This window comes from Lolium rigidum, chromosome 4 (genome assembly GCF_022539505.1).
Source record: "Lolium rigidum isolate FL_2022 chromosome 4, APGP_CSIRO_Lrig_0.1, whole genome shotgun sequence".
Lineage (NCBI taxonomy): Eukaryota > Viridiplantae > Streptophyta > Magnoliopsida > Poales > Poaceae > Lolium > Lolium rigidum.
The window spans coordinates 116672408-116689380 of NC_061511.1; the positions used below are offsets into that span (position 1 = coordinate 116672408).

A 16973-nucleotide genomic window follows, 5' to 3' on the forward strand; every position below is an offset into this window, starting at 1 on the left:
TCTGTCTCTGTCGGGAGCATGGAATCTCATGCTAAATAATGTTTGCTCCATCAATTAATTACGAACCGGAGGGAAGAGAGAGATTTACATGAGAAGTAGGATTAGATGTTGTATACAGTCAACGGTACCAGCACTTTGATTACTACTCCTACAGTCGATCTCATCGAATAACCCACTCAATTCACAACCAAAACGCTCGATCCCCGTAAAATATCCCACACATGCACATCCTCCAGCGCTATATATACCCTCCCAACCTTCTATTATCAGCACCAAACTCGTCTCACTCACTCACAATGGCTACTAGCACCAAGCTTGTAGCTTTAGGCTTTGTTGTCCTTGTCGGCATTGGGTTCGCCGATGCTGCAAGGATGCTCGCTAGCTTCTCCAGTGCTTCAGGTGGTGGAGGTGGAGGTGGTGGTGGAGGCGGAGGCGGTGCATCTGGTGGTAGTGGATGGGGCGGAGGATCTGGGTCGGGTGGAGGAGCGGGATATAGTGAAAGCGGTGGAGATTGGGGTAACAGGTGGAACTTCGCCAAGGGAGCTGGTGGAGGAGGAGGAGCTGGTGGAGGAGGAGGATCAAATGGTGGTTCTGGTTCTGGTTCTGGATCCGGCTCTGGCTCCGGAAGCGGTTCGAGCGGCTCGGCATCAGCACCTAGCGGCAATGGACATGCCAACGCCGATGGTAAGGGCGGTGGTGGTGGTGAAGGTGGTGGCGCAAATGGGTCTAGCGGGTCCGGAGCTGGTTCTGGCCTTGGTAAGGGATACGGTGAGAGTGGCATAACTACGGCACCGGCTCCAACTGCTGGTGGTGTCAGCTACTCCGATGCTGGCGGTAGCGGTAATGGTGGTGGTGGCGGAAATAATGGAAATGGAGGTGGTGAGGGCAAAGGAGCTGGACAGGCCGGCAGCGATGACACTTCTGGGGGCAATGCCAGCGGCAATGGTAGCGGAAGCGGTGGTGGTATAGCTAAAGGTGCCGCACAAGGTCCAAGTCTTGGGGTTGGATCTGGTTCTGGCTCCGGGGCTGGGCAGACCGGCAGCACTCGCTCTTATGGTTCTTATGGTTCTGGCTATGCTACTGGAATTGGTGGGGGCATGGGCAGTGGTTACGGTGCTGGCCAAAACGGCGGAACTGGCCGTGGAGGAGGAAGCGGATCCGGATCTGGCAGCGGTGGATTCCATTAAATTGGCATTTGTGGAATAAGATACATGCCGAGTTTCTGCATGCATTATTATTCTTGTCATTTTTCTATTTCAGTTATAATTTCACGTCATGAGCCTCGGTTCTAGAGAACTAAGTACCATTTCTGGATTAGCATTTAGCTCCTAGACCATTCTTGTGCATAGCTACAAGTATGCAACTCTGTAGTTTAATTCCTAGGAGCTATGTAATCTCCGGCCTTGCTTTCTAATAAAATGGTCTTCATAATCAGTATAGACTATATGTATTTTCAGTTGTAGTCATCAACACAAAGAAGCAGTACTACTACCTTGTGCGACCTATTTATTAGCGGGAAACTGCCCAAAAACTGATACAAGTGCACCGATATTGTTATGGAACACGACCACATTGAGCACAACCCCCAAGCGACCTGGCCAAATTCCAATAATCGGCCACACTCGGGCCGTCGAGCATACAGAAGAACTATGTTGGGCTTGCGCCGACCGAATCTGCCACACCACCCGTTGCCGGTCATCGTTGCCGCAGGGGGACACTCCATTGCAGCTCCAACTCCGCAACAACACAGAGAAGACCCATCGAACATGTTGGTAACCAACTATCGAAGCCCAAGCAACGACCTAAGCTCTGCTCGACTCATCATCTTTGCCAAACTGCATGCAGCGCCTCTGAGCAAGTCGTCTCACCAACCATCCATCCTCTAGTCCCCAAGTCAAAACTAACTCCAAAACGATGCCCTCAACACGGAGAAAGACGCAAAAGCGTCTCCATTGTATGATCCCAAGGATCTGAGATTTCCCTCCGGCGGCAAGACTATGGGGTGGCAAGAGGAGCCCTCAACGAACCTTCCGAGAAGGTCAACGACACCGACTAGTGTCGATGTCGCTAGTCTTGACCAAATTTAGGACAATCATTTCTGATAGGAGCCTCCACCTCGAACCACCCAAGCGGACCATCGACGAACTGCAACCAATCTTCCGCAACCAAGACCGCACCAGCACCACCTCCATGCCGCTACCAAGCCCCAACAGCTCCAAGATGGACCGAATTTGGGCTAGCAACACAGCCACGTGTGCCACCACCCCTCCAAACAGCGACACCGCCACCGCCACACCACCACACCGCCAGCTCGGCCAGACGCAGAGATCGAACCCAGAGCTCTAGATACGTCGCGCGGTGATGGCTGTGAAATACGCCATTTTTCCTCACGTTTAAAACCTTTGCTATGTCAAGAAATTGACTAAACTTATCTTGGGGCTGGTTCATCTGACGGATCAGGTACCAGTTAACTGCTCTTGTGGCAAACCCGCATAAACCTACTTCAAGCTCAAGTCCCTGGACTTGAACTTGGAATACTGGTGTAATTCGACACGTGCCGCTTAAGGACTTACCGTGAACCGAATCTCAGCTGTGTTTTATGGAGTACCTAACGCGTCCGTTAGGATTTTTCTTCGCATATGTTGATATGGATAAAGTGGGAGAGCGCATTCGGGTGCGATAGCACGCCACACATGATAGATCCTGGGGACTTACCTTCATAATCTCTTTCGAGTTACGGCATTTAGAATTTTTACCGCGGCGGACACGCTCTGAGAATATATTGTCGAGTGCCTTTGTCGGCTGCTGGAATTGTGAATTTCTTCGAGTTGTCTTGTGAAATAATATCTTGATCTCCCGAGTACATGACGATTTATGTGTAACTCGAAGATGTACGATGATAATTCTTCGTCTGCAATTCTATATTTTCTTGTTATTTTCTCTTTTTTCTCTTTATATTTCACCGGGTGCGCGACCAGCGCTCCCGATGGGAATAGCCCCCAAGGTTACAATCGAGTGTTTGCACTTGGTTGTAGGCTCAACTTTTCCTACTTTGATCAACTCTATTTTTTTCTTTCGCCTCATCATCTTATCAGAAGTATAGACAATACTTCTGATAAGAGTAGCCCCCGAGCATATGAATAGGTGCTTGCATCTGAACATAGGCTCCCGAATTTTCTTTTTAACCATGCACTTCTTTAGATCTCGAAGTTTTTCTTGCCGCTATATTTTGTTCCACCACTCAAAACTTTCTTAAGTGACGTTGTTGCTGACGACAACCACGTATGGCCACCTTGGGAAGCCACGACTCCTGGCAATCCATTGTTCCGTGGGTCCAAAACTCTACACCCTCGACACGTTGCGCAAGTGGGGCGCACACGTCTTCCGGAATTCCCGGCACGCGTGCAGTAACTTCCCTCCAGTAAAATTAAAGCGATAAGACCATTGTACCCTTGGGACACATGTAGGGTATGGGACTCTCCACTTTTCATCCGAAGGTCGGACGCATCGTCTTCTTCCTATAAATTGGGCCCTCGTCTTCACTTATCCCCTTCGCTGTGCCGCACAATTCCTCTCTCTGCCCTTCTTCCTCCTCGAGCATATCGCGCCCATCCTCCTCGAGCATATCGCGCCCACACTCTGCTTCCTATCCCTCTTTTCTCCACCTAGCCTTCCGCCATGGCTCCGCGCTTGAAGCAGTGCAGGAACCGTGCCCCAGGCACCGAAGAACTTGTGGAGAAGGTCAAGATCTCCGGCTGGGAACGGTCGAAACTTTCCGCGCAAGATCACAAGCTGCTAAAGAAGATGGGCCTACTCAACAAGGAGGCCATGAATATGCCCGGAGACGAGAGTTCTCCTCATCCTCCTATTGGTTTCCGGGTAACTTTCATTGATTTCCTCACTCGCGGCCTCGTTGTTCCTGTCCACGAATTCCTTCGTGGGCTGCTCTTTATCTACAGGATCCAGCTGCACCAGCTGACCCCCAATTCTCTCCTCCACATCTCCATTTTTTTATCACACTTTGTGAATGTTTCCTGGGCATCCACCCTCACTGGGGCCTCTGGAAACGCATCTTCTATCTCCGCCACAACAACTCGAAAAATGTCATCTACAACGTAGGTGGCGTACGCATCTGCGTCCGTCCCTATGTCGACTATTCTGATGTGAAGTTCGCCGACTCCGTCCAAGGCTGCCGCATGAAGTGGGTTTATATCAAGGACGAGTCTTCTGATGCCCGGGAATACGGTCTTGCGCCCTTTGACGCTACCGAAGAAATTCAGAGGCGCAAATCTTGGCACACAGAGGCTACAGCCAAAGAAAAGGCATCCACAGACGCTCTGGTTGCCCGCTTCCGCGAACTTAAAAACACCGACGCCGGAGAACTGTCGGGTGTGCAAATCATTGCACATTTTCTTCGGATTCGAGTGCAGCCTCTGCAAGCTCTAAAAAATCCCCTCTGGATGTATTCAGGTGCTGAGGATGCTGACCGGATCTCCAACGATCTTTTTGTGCAGGATTTGGAGAAACTCGTCCGCCGCTTCACCTCCTTGATCAAAAACCATGAAGTCCCTTCATCCTGTCGCGTGGAGCCATTCAGTGGTAGCCACGTCCTTCCCAAAGTAAGTGCTTTCTTTCGAGTTGTATTTCCTGTATTTTGATTGCTGTTGTTTTTTTTCCTTTGTGTATTAATTTGCGTTTCTTCTCTTGCTTTTTAACTGCGGAACCGTCGAATTCTCTCTTCTCTTCCCCCACTACCTGAAGGTGGGGAAGTGGATGAGAGGGTCGTTGTCACCGACGACTCGCAAGAATCCTCCCTTCCTGAGAGTAAACCCGCAAATTCTCACAGAACTACGGGTTCCTCTGATAAAGACACAGAGTCAGAACAACATTCTGACTCTGCTCAATCCGTGTCTCCTCCTCCCGCCGCTTCTCCGGATGGGTGCAAGAGGAAGATAAATGACGACGAAGAATATTCCGGCGCATCCAAACTCACCGAACCAGCTGCCGAGGAATCTTCTCTGGACGATCAAGAAGCCTTCGACCCCTTTACCATGACCGGCGTTGTTAGCTCGTAATTTGTTGTTTTTTGTCTTTTCCTATCTCCTTTACTTTCGGTTCCCTTATATTTTATTTTGCTGCTATATTTGTAGAGCTGACGAAGGAGAAGAAGAGGAACCCGAAGCTCATGGGCCAGCTCCTACGAGCACCTCCAACACGCTTTAGAAGTGTCGCCTCCCCCGCAACATGACCCTGAAGCACCAACTCTAGTGCCCAGCCCCCGAGCACCGAAGCTGAAGAAGGGTAAAACTGGGGCTACTTGCACACAGGAGCTTGCTGCCGGGAGTATGTCGGGTCCCCTCCTTGAGGATGTGAGTTTCCCTTGCCTACCTATCGCCTTTTTTGTTTAGCTTGAAAAACTTTGTTATTCCTGGCGCTATATTTTTTCCTTGTCGTCTTTTTTGCAGCCCTTAATGAAGGAGCTGGTAAACTTGGGCTCTCAATTTATTGGGTTTCGTGATAAAGCCGCGACTCTTAGAGGTAAAGCTTTGATGCTCCTTGCACTTTTATATATTCTTATCTTGTTTCTGCATCATGCCTTACTTTTTCCGTCCAGAGGCACTGCATCGTGCCGAGGAACGCGTTAATGACCTGGAGACTAAGCTCAAAGCCAGCAAGGAAGCTCGCAAGAAGGCTGAAAAGGATGCTGCCGACGTCAAAGATCTTCACCAAAGGCGTCAAGCTGCCAAGGATGCTTTGAGCGACAAGGAGGCTAAGTAGGTCGAGCGCGAGAATAATATAGTGACGCACTTCGAAACGCAATCCCGAAGATTTTCAAGTAACACTTTCTTTCCTTTTTTCCTCTGCTTTTCCTTCTTTTTAATTATCTTTGGTGTTGACGACCTTTTGCTTTTCTTCAGCAGGAAAAATGGGTGAGCAGTATACTTTGAGCCAAGAATCAGATGACGATCTTCTTGACGCTCTCGACATTCTTGAGCTAAACTATGACTTGGCTTGCAAATGCATAACTTCCGCGCGGAATGCATTGAAGCGCGTCTTTCCTCACTTCTTCCCGAAGGACACTCAACCGGAGATTTTCTCCCAGCTTGCCCAACATTTCCTGGAGAAGGATGATCCAGCTTTGGCCTATCGTCAAGCTAGCTTGAAGATTAGAGTCGAAGGGACCATCGTCCTTGTCGCGGCCAGCGGCCAGAAAGTCGACTGGGTGAAAGCTGGTACTCCCAAAGGTTTGAACTCGGAGAAGTGGAAGGTTCTGGTGAAGGACGCCAAAGCTTTCTCGAATAAAATCATTGCCTTCCTTGACCCGAAGTCCTCCGCTTCTGCTAGTACTGCTCGGACGGAGGTCAAGTAGACCAACTTGCGTTTCCATTTCTTTTTCTTTTTTGTAGATATTGCCGCCTTTTGCTGCTCTCGATGATTTGTATGGGCTCTCTAGGAGCCGTATTTTGTAAGGCTCGCTTTATGTAATGTGCTGAATATGAATGGAAAAATGTGTCTTGCCAAATGATTGATGTCGATACTTTCTTGTCTTCCAGTTGATTTTTGACAACTATACTGGAGCTGGACCTTCCAACACTTCTCCCGCTACTTCTCATTCTGCGACAGTCCCTGGAAACGTTTTCTTGAATGTTTCATCGTGTCCTGACTCGATTCATCAAGAGATGGCCAATCTGCAACAACAGTTGCAGGCGATGAAAAAACAGGTTGTGATAGTTCTGGATCAATCTCGCAAATCCTCGGATCGCGAACAAGCCGCCCTTCGTCAGGCACAAGAAGCTCTTGAATTGAAGGAATCCGCGACTTCTAACACCACGCGATCAGCTTAACGCGAGAGATATATGCTTGACTTGATGACTGATGCAAGTCATGATATGGCTGGTATGTTGTTTCTATCTTTCTGTTTGCTTTATATTTTCCTGTATTCCTCCTTTTTCTACATTGTTTTCCCCTTATGATGCTGATAGGCTCATTTCTGGATGCTGCCGCCGAAGAACAAAGGGTAAATTTGCGAGTTGAATCCCTTCTTCGACTTTCCAAGGCGAATGACAGTGATTTTTGGGCAGACGAAGACCGCACTCGCTGTATTGTGCAATTTCAGGATCGAGCCGCCCAAGTTCGTGAATTTCTTGACTTCTGCACCAGTAGCTTGGCCATGGTGTATAATGCCATGTTTCCTCGGAACCCACAACCTGATAATCTTCCTGAGCTTATGGGCAAATTTAAGGACGTGCGCAACATCCATGACTTCATGAAGGCTCACATGATTGCTGGTGCTAAGTTGTCCTTAATCTGGTTGAAGATCTGCCATTCAAAGTTGGATTTTGGCAAGTTTGTCGATATTTTTTACCTCAAGGCATCGAAGAGAAGAGTAAAAATCGACAAATATCATGCGGCCGTGTCCCCTGTCACCGAGAAAATGGTTGATGAGCTTCTTCGGGTAGACACTGCTTTCTTCATGGAATTTCGATACGACGATTCCACTTCGTGCCGCAAGAGATAACATAAACATAGATATCTTGATATAGGAACTCTTTTGTTTGTTTTTCTCGATGCATTAGGTTTGGGCCAAACGCGGAGTTGTATATGTATATTTGTCGTATATATTGTAATTTTATTGCGAGACCTTTATAAAGTCAAGGCAAGTTCTTCTGATTGTGTTATGATCTTTCCCTTGAGCCCTCGAGTATCTTGGCTGACGTGACTATGTTTATTTTCGCGAGGTTTTTTGTGGAACCAAGGCATGCAAGTTGATAAATATTTCGAAGTCGAATATATTGTAAGTTTGTCGGGTTCGAGCTCCCGAGCCTTGCTTGTGAAGATAAAAATATATGCCATCACTATGTTTATTTCAACCATGTTATATTGTAGCATCACAAGCCCGCCTACATAAAAACCTTTCATCCCTACTCGGTGCCCTGAAAAGAAAAGAGTGCGTCTGAAAACTTGCGAGCTCTTCAGATACAATGTATGTTTACATAGTTGATACTATATTGATTTCTCTCTAAGCATAGAACCGTTGCAGCTGCGCAACGTTCCACGGGTTTGGTTCGTCCTTGCCTGTCTTCTTGTCCTTCAGTCGATAGGATCCTCCCTTAATAACTTCGGTAACAATATATGGTCCCAACCATGGAGATTCAAATTTTTCGTGTCTATCTTGCTTGATTTGAAGCACTAGATCGCCGACTTCGAAAGACCTGGGCCGCAAACGTCGGCTGTGATAATTTTTCAGATACTGCTGGTATGCGCTTACTCTTGATAGCAGTACGTCTCTTGCTTCATCGAGTGCATCGACATCATCCTCCAGCGCCTTCTACGACGCTTCTTCTTCGTATTCCACGACTCTGAGAGAGTTGTGTTCTATTTCTATAGGGAGTACTGCTTCGGCTCCATGGACCAAAAAGAACGGTGTTTCTTGAGTTGCTGCATTCGGCGTTGTTCGTAAACTCCACAACACGTAGGGCAGCTCGTCAACCCAGGCGTGTCGTGCTTTCTTAAGTGGTGTCAACAGACGTTTCTTGATGCCATTGCAAATGAGGCCGTTTGCTTTCTCGACTTGACCATTGGTTTGCGGGTGCGCCACCGATGCAAACTGCAGCTTGATGCCTACACCTTCACAGTAATCCTTGAATTTTCGTGAGGTGAAATTGCTTCCATTATCTATGACTATACTGTTGGGGACGCTGAACCGAAAAACTATCCCCTTGATAAAGTTCACCGCTGACGTTGTGTCTGCCGAAGTTACTGGTACTATTTCGATCCCCACTTGGTAAATCTGTCGACAGCCACGAGCAAATACACGTGTCCTCCTGGCCAAGACTTGTGCAATTTCCCTACCATGTCTAGTCCCCATTGTGCAAAAGGCCATGCCAATGGTATTGGCATTAATTCTGCTGCTGGAGAGTGAGGCTTAGATGCAAATCTCTGTCAAGCTTCACAAGTGTGCACTATGTCCTTTGCATTCTCTATTGTTGTTAGCCAATAAAATCCTTCTCGAAAAGCTTTAGCTGCTATTGCTAGACTGGTTGCGTGGTGGCCACATACTCCTTTGTGTATGTCCTTCAATATAACTTGATCTTCTTCGGTTGTGACGCACCTTTGCAACACTCCTGATATGCTTCGTTTATATAGTTCTCCCTTCACCACGGTGAACGCCTTGGATCGTCGAATAACTCGCCTCGCTTCCACCGGATCCTCGGGTATTTCTTTCTTCGTGATGTATGCCAAGTATATATGCATCCTAGGAACTTGGATCATCATGACCTCCTCTGGTTCTTCCTCATCTTCCGATGTGTGTGTTTCTGGAACTGCTGGAGCCCCCGAGTCTTTCTTGGATTTCTCCTGTTTCTTTGACTGCTTCGGTACCTTCTTCACCTTGGTTGATCTTTCACTGATTTCTTCCCAAAAAACTCCAGGTGGTATGGGAAGGCAATGCGAGCCAATGTTTGCCAGACAATCGGCTTCATCGTTGCTGAGCCTGCTCACGTGATTAACTTCACACACTAGTAAAATATGGGTCTTCAATGACAGTATGATACTCATGGTTTGGAAATCCGTCAGCGATTGTCTTTTTCTATGATGATAGGGCGTTTTCGCGTCACAGATGGCGATTTGGGCCGCTCAGACCGAAAAAATAGTGACGGGCGAGGTCTAAACGTCTGTGATCGTGCAGAAATGAGCGTCGCGGTTGGTTGGTGGCCCGAATTGCTGAGTCAGCTGTGGGCGGGCGTCACAACAACTGGGCTTCGGGCCGGTGGACACACCTGATCCACACTCTGCACTCTCATGTTCACCTACTTTTGTGTCTCCTCGCACAACAGTCCAAGGCCTGCAGCACTGGGACCCATATTTCTAAGGGGAGACAACCACTGTTTGCACACATGTACTTGGCCTGCACCACTCGGGCCCGCATGTCAGGTGCCGACATGACCCACCTGCGTGGGGCCGCCCGTTCCAACAGCCTCCCAGCATGCAAAGTGGCCTAGAACTGTCAGTACCACCAACATGGGTTCCACATGTCAGTTGCCATGCCAATTCTTTTTGCGCACGTGCCAGCACAAGTGTCTGCCTGCCGTCAATTCTGGACGCATGGCCCCGCAGCTCAGAGCCTGCTGGGACCCTTCTCTGAGAGTTTTGGTGGGTCCGGCATGCTAGAGATCTGAGGGGGCCGCATGTCAGAGCCAGCTGGGACCCTTCTCTGACAGTTTTGGTGGGTCCTGCATGACAGAGATCTGTGGGGGTCGCATGTCAGAGCCTGCTGGGACCCTTCTCTGAGAGTTTTGGTGGGTCCAGCATGACAGATATCTGTGGGGGCCGCATGTTAGAGCCTGTTGGGCGTACATAATATGTCGGGCCTACGTGGGTCCCAGGTTCCATTCCAGTCGGGCCCACATATCGATGTGGCATGTCCCCGCATTTCAGATATTGGTGGGACCTCGTGTCAGAGCTTGCTGGGCCAACATACTTTGTCGGTCCTACATGGGTCCCACGTGCCATTCCCATCGGGCCCACATGGAGATGTGTCAATTCTCGACGCGTGGCCCTGCATGCCAGAGCTTGGTGGGCCTACATAATATGTCGGGCCTACGTGGGTCCTGGCTGCCATTCCCATTGGGCCCACAGGTTCAAAATAAGCAGGTTTGATGACAACGAAGGCTTATTTCATAAAACTATTTTGGGCTGGGCTACTGACGGCCTATTTGTATTGGTTGGGGGGCTACTCTGGATCTTTTGGGCCAGATTTAGGTGTGGACAAATACTTCATTCACTCTGGGGAACATCACTCAATCTAGAACACTGTTCTCATCGGACCCGACTAGCAGGCTTTGTCTTCTTTCTCAGTAGCAGGCCTTGGCCGAGCGATTTGTTTACCCGTGCGCCCCAGCTCGTGAAAGCGGCGGGAGACACCTTGAAAAAAACACAGTGTTCACGCCTTACAAACAGTATTCGGCGGGAGGGGAGTTCGCCAAATTATTTAGTTCACGGTTCACCACATTGTTTAGTTCACAATGGCAGAATAGCCAGGGACAATTAGCTTAGTAGATCCATTGTCGGCCGCGCCGCCGTATCACTTCGATGCTCTCTGGCAAGCGAGAGCGGATCTATCACCGTCGCCCGCCATGGCGTGCACCTCTTGACTGTCGCTAGACTTCCCCCGACAAATCTCTGTTTTCGCTCTCCGGCAGCCACAGTAAGTCCCTAGCATATAGTCCCTCGATCCATTCTTTATGGAGTAGTATATTACTATACTCTCTCTATGCCAAAATATTTATAAGATTTTTGAAGTCAAATTAACCGCCGGCTGAACTTTGACCATATTTATGCCAAAAACTATCAACATTTAGAGTCTCAAATTAACACCATCGTATCCATCATAAAGTATATTCTAATACGATACAGATTATGTATATATATATGTTTTTATTAATAAACTTGTGACATGTGAACCGTTCTAACAATATGAACATTAATTGTTGACCTGATGGATATAAGATGGGTGATGAATGGTATACTATTTACACCCGAATACGTGGCTGGTGTGAATAGTTTTGTGGACTTCATCAGAGCTAGATATAGTCCTACTGAAATCATATACTTCCCCTGTAACTTGTGCTGTAATCAGTCTCGCAAATCTCAGACAGTTGTGCGGCGACACTTGTTATTAAACGACATGGCTTCAACCTATAGTCGGTGGATATATCATAAAGAAGATGTTGATGCAGTTATTATTGAAGGTGATGTCGGAGCGCATTCTCCTTTCAATGCGCGATTAGATGACCTACTAGCAGACCAGGAAGCTTGGGCAAATGGGTACGGAAATGGAAATGGAAACGACGGTGATGAAGATGACTCAAATTTTATTCCCAATACTATGGAAGAAAAGAAATCATTCTTTGAGGCTTTGAAGAAAGAGGCTGAACTTAGACTTTATCCTGGATGTTCCTTGTTCACGAGATTCTCCTTTCTGGTTACAATTCTTCAATGGAAGTCAAAACATTTGATCACCAATTATGCATTTACTGACATCCTTCAGATCTTGCGTGAAGCATTTCCACCTGCTAATACACTCCCAAGAACATACCGTGAAGTGAAGGTTGTTATCGATAAATTAGGGCTTGGATATATTTCAATACATGTGTGTATCAAAAATTGCATTCTCTTCAGAAAGGAATATGCCGACTTTGATAATTGCCCCAAGTGCGGCGAGTCAAGATGGAAAAATGTTGAAGCAAAGAAGATTCCGCAGAAAGTGTTGAGGCATTTCCCATTGATAACTAGGCTGCAGAGGATTTTTTCTACGACAAAATCATCAAATGAAGCACAGTGGCACAAGTTATACAGAAAGCCTAAGGAAGGACAAGATTTGGGTGAAATGAGCCATCCAGCTGACGGCTAGGCTTGGGAGGACTTTGACAAAAATTGGCCAGACTTTGCTGCAGATGATAGGAACATTAGACTTGGCCTTGCTACTGATGGGTTCAATCCCTATAACAACATGGGCAAAAGCTACAGCATGTGGCCTATCTTTGTTATTGCATACAACTTTGCACCTTGGGTTTGTATGGAGCAGTCAAATTTCATGATGTCCTTGTTGATTCTAGGCCCTTAATTACCTGGGAAGGACTTTAATGTCTTTCTAGAGCCTCTTATGGAAGAATTACAGTTACTTTGGAAAGGTGTGGATACAGCTGATGCTCTATCAGATAAAAAGTTTTCTCTTAAAGCAACAGTTATTTGGTGTATTAACGACTACCCAGCTCTGTGCACTCTTTCAGGACGTACGACAAATTAAGGCTATGCTGCTTGTATTCACTGTGACAAAGATCCTCTTTGAAGACCACTAAAAGGAAAAATTGGGTATTTTGGGCACTTTCGTTTCCTTCCAAAGAAACATCGTATGCGCCAAGGCAATATGTATCGACATGCTCATGATAATCATCAGAAGCCACGTCGTTTCACTGCAGTTGAGCCCAAAGAATTGTTGGAGAAGGTTAGATAGCTTTCTCCCGAGGAATTACATGTGCCAGCCATAAAAAAGAAGGCAGAAGCAACCATGAAAAGGAAGGAAAGTGCAGCCATGAAAAAGAAGCAGAGGTCAGCCAGCCAGCAAGATAAAAATAAAGAAGCAGACAGCAGTAAAAGGAAGCGATCCTGCCACTCTGAGACCCAGGGCAGCCCACCAAAAACAAAGAAAAGTGATCCCATACGTGCGCCAATTTGGGGCCGGAGGATGAGTTTGTGGGACTTGGAGTACTGTCCCACCCTGAAGCTGAGACATAATCTTGATGTCATGCACATTGAGAAATATATTTGTGACAATCTTCTTGGAACAATTCTCAAAATTGATTCGAAAAATAAGGACACCCTTAATGCTAGGTTCGACATCGCGAAGAATAACTTGAATGTTCTAAAACATCTACAATTGACGAAGAAGGACTCATATGACTACTATGAGTGGCAAGAGGCTCCATATGCCCTTTCTCGAGAACTTGCGCGTGCATTCTGCAAATTCCTACAGGAGTTGAGGTTTCCAGATGGATATGCTTCGAACTTTGCAAAATGTATATGTCATGATGGGAGCACGGTACAAGGCCTAAAAACTCATGATTGTCACATTCTTTTGCAAACCATCTTAGCTGCTGGATTGAGAGGACGAGTAAGTAAGGATATATATGAGGCAGTTAGGCAGGTTTTTCAGGGTACTGTGCAGCAAAACTATAAACAAGACCGTGCTGAAAGATCTGGAGGTACAGATCCCTGAGATCTTGCGCAGGCTAGAGTGCATTTCCCCCCAGCTTTATTTGATGTGATGGTGCACCTAGCAGTGCATTTACCTGAAGAGGCACGCCTAAGAGGCCTTGTGCATTATGGGTGGATTTACCCAGTTGAAAGGCGGCTGTACACTTTGAAGCGCTATCTGAGGAATAGGGCACGGCCGGAAGGTTCTATTACTGAGGGATATATTGCGGATGAATGTCTCACATTTTGCTCGAGATACATGGATTATGTCCAGACAGTGTATAACAAGAAACCAAAAAATTCAGCTTTTGAAGATCATGATGCCTATGATGTTGAAGTTTTTGGGCACGGAGTTAAATTTATTTCGGGCAGGCGATTATGATGTTGAAGATCCTGAAGAAGTTAAAAAATTGTGTGGTATGTTTTGCACAACAGTGATGAAACGGTCCAATATAGACGGTATGTTTTCACATATTAGCTAGCTTGCCTACTTTTATACATCCATACTTAATTATGTCTGGACAACTGACTTAAAACAAACAGTCGATACAGAAATGAATTAACCCAGCAAAGGGTTCGAGACATCGACACAGCACTGAGAACAAGATTTGCGGACTGGTTCGAGAAAGAGGTTAGTTTTTGCTCTTCGTTCACGTGTTGCTAGATCTATTTTTATATCTGTTGTCACTGCAGATTTGTCATATATTTCTTTGCTTGTGGTGTTCCAGCTTAAGGAGGAGATGAAAAGAGGAATTATTGTAAATCTGGATCTCTTTGCGTTGGGTTGTTCTTCGTATTTCAGGGTCAAGAAATACACAACGTGCATAGTTAATGGGGTTCGATTTAGCACTACCAGCTCTGATGCGAATAAGAAGACACAGAACAGTGGAATAATGTTAACCTGTGCCAGAAATCCCACAAACAGTGATCACAATGATTACTTTGGAACCCTTAAGGAGATTATTTGTTTACAGTACCATGATAACAGGTCAGTTGTTATTTTTAAAGGTTATTGGTTTATGCAAGGCAAAGATCGGATCAAGAATGATGGGTACTTCAAGAGCATCAATGTGGGAAAGCTAGCTAAGACGGATGATGATTATATTCTGGCTACTCATGCTAAAAAGTTCTTCTATTTGACTGACAGAGACCCAGGTAATAAGGATTGGAAAATTGTCCAAACATACGACCATCGCCATCTCTACAATGTTAGTAAAAATGAAGGTGTTAGATATGATGTAGATGCCTATCAAGAGCAGGAACCAGTTGGCCCGCAACAAGGACAGGACACATACGCTATATGAACGGAACAAGTCATACCTACTGCAAATTTAAGAACAGATCCACACCGCCGTGTTCCAGCGGTTGTGATTGACCTGATGAACAAAAATAAAAGAAAGGTTGATAATGACAATGGAGATGAAGTTGATGACACATGTGACAATTACGTAGATGAGCATGAACATTTTCCAGATATCGACCTGAAACTTATGTAATTTTCCCTTATGGTGCCTCAAGCATGTGAGACTAGATCATTTCATATGCTTATCACATAGTATGCTGTCATTGCCTGATGCACTGTCGCGTTAATTGATCATGAATGGAGGTTATATGCTTATCACATAGTATGATGTCATTGCCTGATGCATTGCCGCATTAATTGATTATGAATGGAGGTTCTTACTTGATAACAGTGGTGCAAAATACTACGTACGTCCAGTTCATAGTGCTTGCCCGGACAACATTTGCTTGCTATCATCCGGGACCATAATGTTGATACCATACAAAAATATATTGCATTATCTATGTAATGATATTTATTTTGTATTTTGCACGTTAATGATTTTTGGTAAAACCATAGTCAAACTTGACATAGTTTGATTTTCTTAAAATAGCTCTCCTTTGATTCATATGATAGGAAAATCATTTAGATCATTAGAGCACGTGTCCAACAGATGATGTATTTGTCAAAAAACAGTTAATATAAATCATAGTAGCCCCAAAAAAATGAGCAAAAGCGCATGTTGTAATGTAGAAAACGTCCCCCAAAAAATTACATTGCGATGTATAATTTGGACCACGTGATGCAAATATACATAACCTGCAACGCCCAGCCGCCGGGCGATTCCAGCTCGTCCGCTCAAGGCGAGCCACGGGAGCATAAGTTTCTCCAAAGGAGATATAAGCATGATGATTGCTAAAGTTAGTCAATTGCCTTCTTGTGGAAACTCGTCCTCCTACATCACTTAGGACCATCTCATGAGTGTGTTCGAGAATTTCAAGTTCCTATATCTTCTTGCAAGATGAGACACCTTCAAACTTAGTTCTGCCTGTGCCTAGCCAGCAGCTCCGGGTGTATAATTGCACAGGTGATGTACATCATCTGGATTCCAAAAACAAAATCAGGTGATGTGAAAGCCGAAAAAAATCCCTAAACAGGTGATGTATAATTTCTTTGGTGCTTCTCTACACCATAATCAATTTCTTTTCTGTTAGAGTTTACCTGGAAGAGAGAGCACAAGCATTAATCCTATTACAAATTTAGGAGTTTTGCGTTCGAAACAAACATCATTTCTGGTTTTACAGGTTAAGAAAATATTTACATCTATGTGAAAAACTAATAATGTAGTAGTAAAAAAATGGCTGGCTAGATACAGTTTCCATTAAATATAAACATCTCAGGTGAGAGAATTGGCGATGTAGAGGGAAAAATCTCTTTCGTGCAGTGTCACCGAAATGGGCGACTCCTGACATGGCTGAGCAAAAACAAAACAACTATTTTATATGTACAATGGCAATGCAGAAAACCCAATTCATCGGCAGTTTGGCACGACGGCCGGTAATACAATGATTTATTCCTTGAGTCGGTGGGAAGTCGGGATCTGGAACATCCGGTACAGTGCCTCCCATGGATCGACCCGCCGGCGACGAACCGTTGCGCGCACGACTCGCCCTCCTCATCGACTACCTGGCCACCTCTTCTGCGCCACTAGATCTCGTGACGGGAACACGAGGAAGGGCTCTAGGAAGAGCCGTCGTGCCCGCGCACACGCCGAATGAGCCCTAGCGCCGGAGCTGGCGACTCCAGCAACAAATCAATGTCTGCATGAGCAGCGCCGCCAAGTCTAATCCTGAGAGTGGGAAGAGAGCGAAGGGCTAGGGTTACAGGGTAGTCCATCTAAATAAATGAATATATGAGATATTTCCAAGTCGGCCCT

At 46.1% G+C, this 16973-nt stretch overlaps 1 protein-coding gene across 1 annotated transcript; it reads left to right on the plus strand.

Annotated features, from left to right (window-relative positions):
- Positions 1-296: 296 nt before the first annotated feature.
- On the plus strand, positions 297-1187 carry LOC124706310 (glycine-rich cell wall structural protein 2-like). Its single transcript, XM_047237964.1, has 2 exons — positions 297-807; positions 895-1187. The coding sequence occupies exons 1-2, from the start codon at positions 297-299 to the stop codon at positions 1185-1187; spliced, it is 804 nt and encodes a 267-aa protein (XP_047093920.1).
- Positions 1188-16973: the final 15786 nt, after the last annotated feature.

Coding starts and splice junctions, on each gene's coding strand:
- LOC124706310 (XM_047237964.1), top strand. CDS start 297: ATGGCTACTAGCACCAAGCTTGTAGCTTTAGGCTTTGTTGTCCTTGTC. Junction 808..894: donor GGCACCGGCTCCAACTGCTG/GTGGTGTCAGCT, acceptor AGGGCAAAGGAG/CTGGACAGGCCGGCAGCGAT.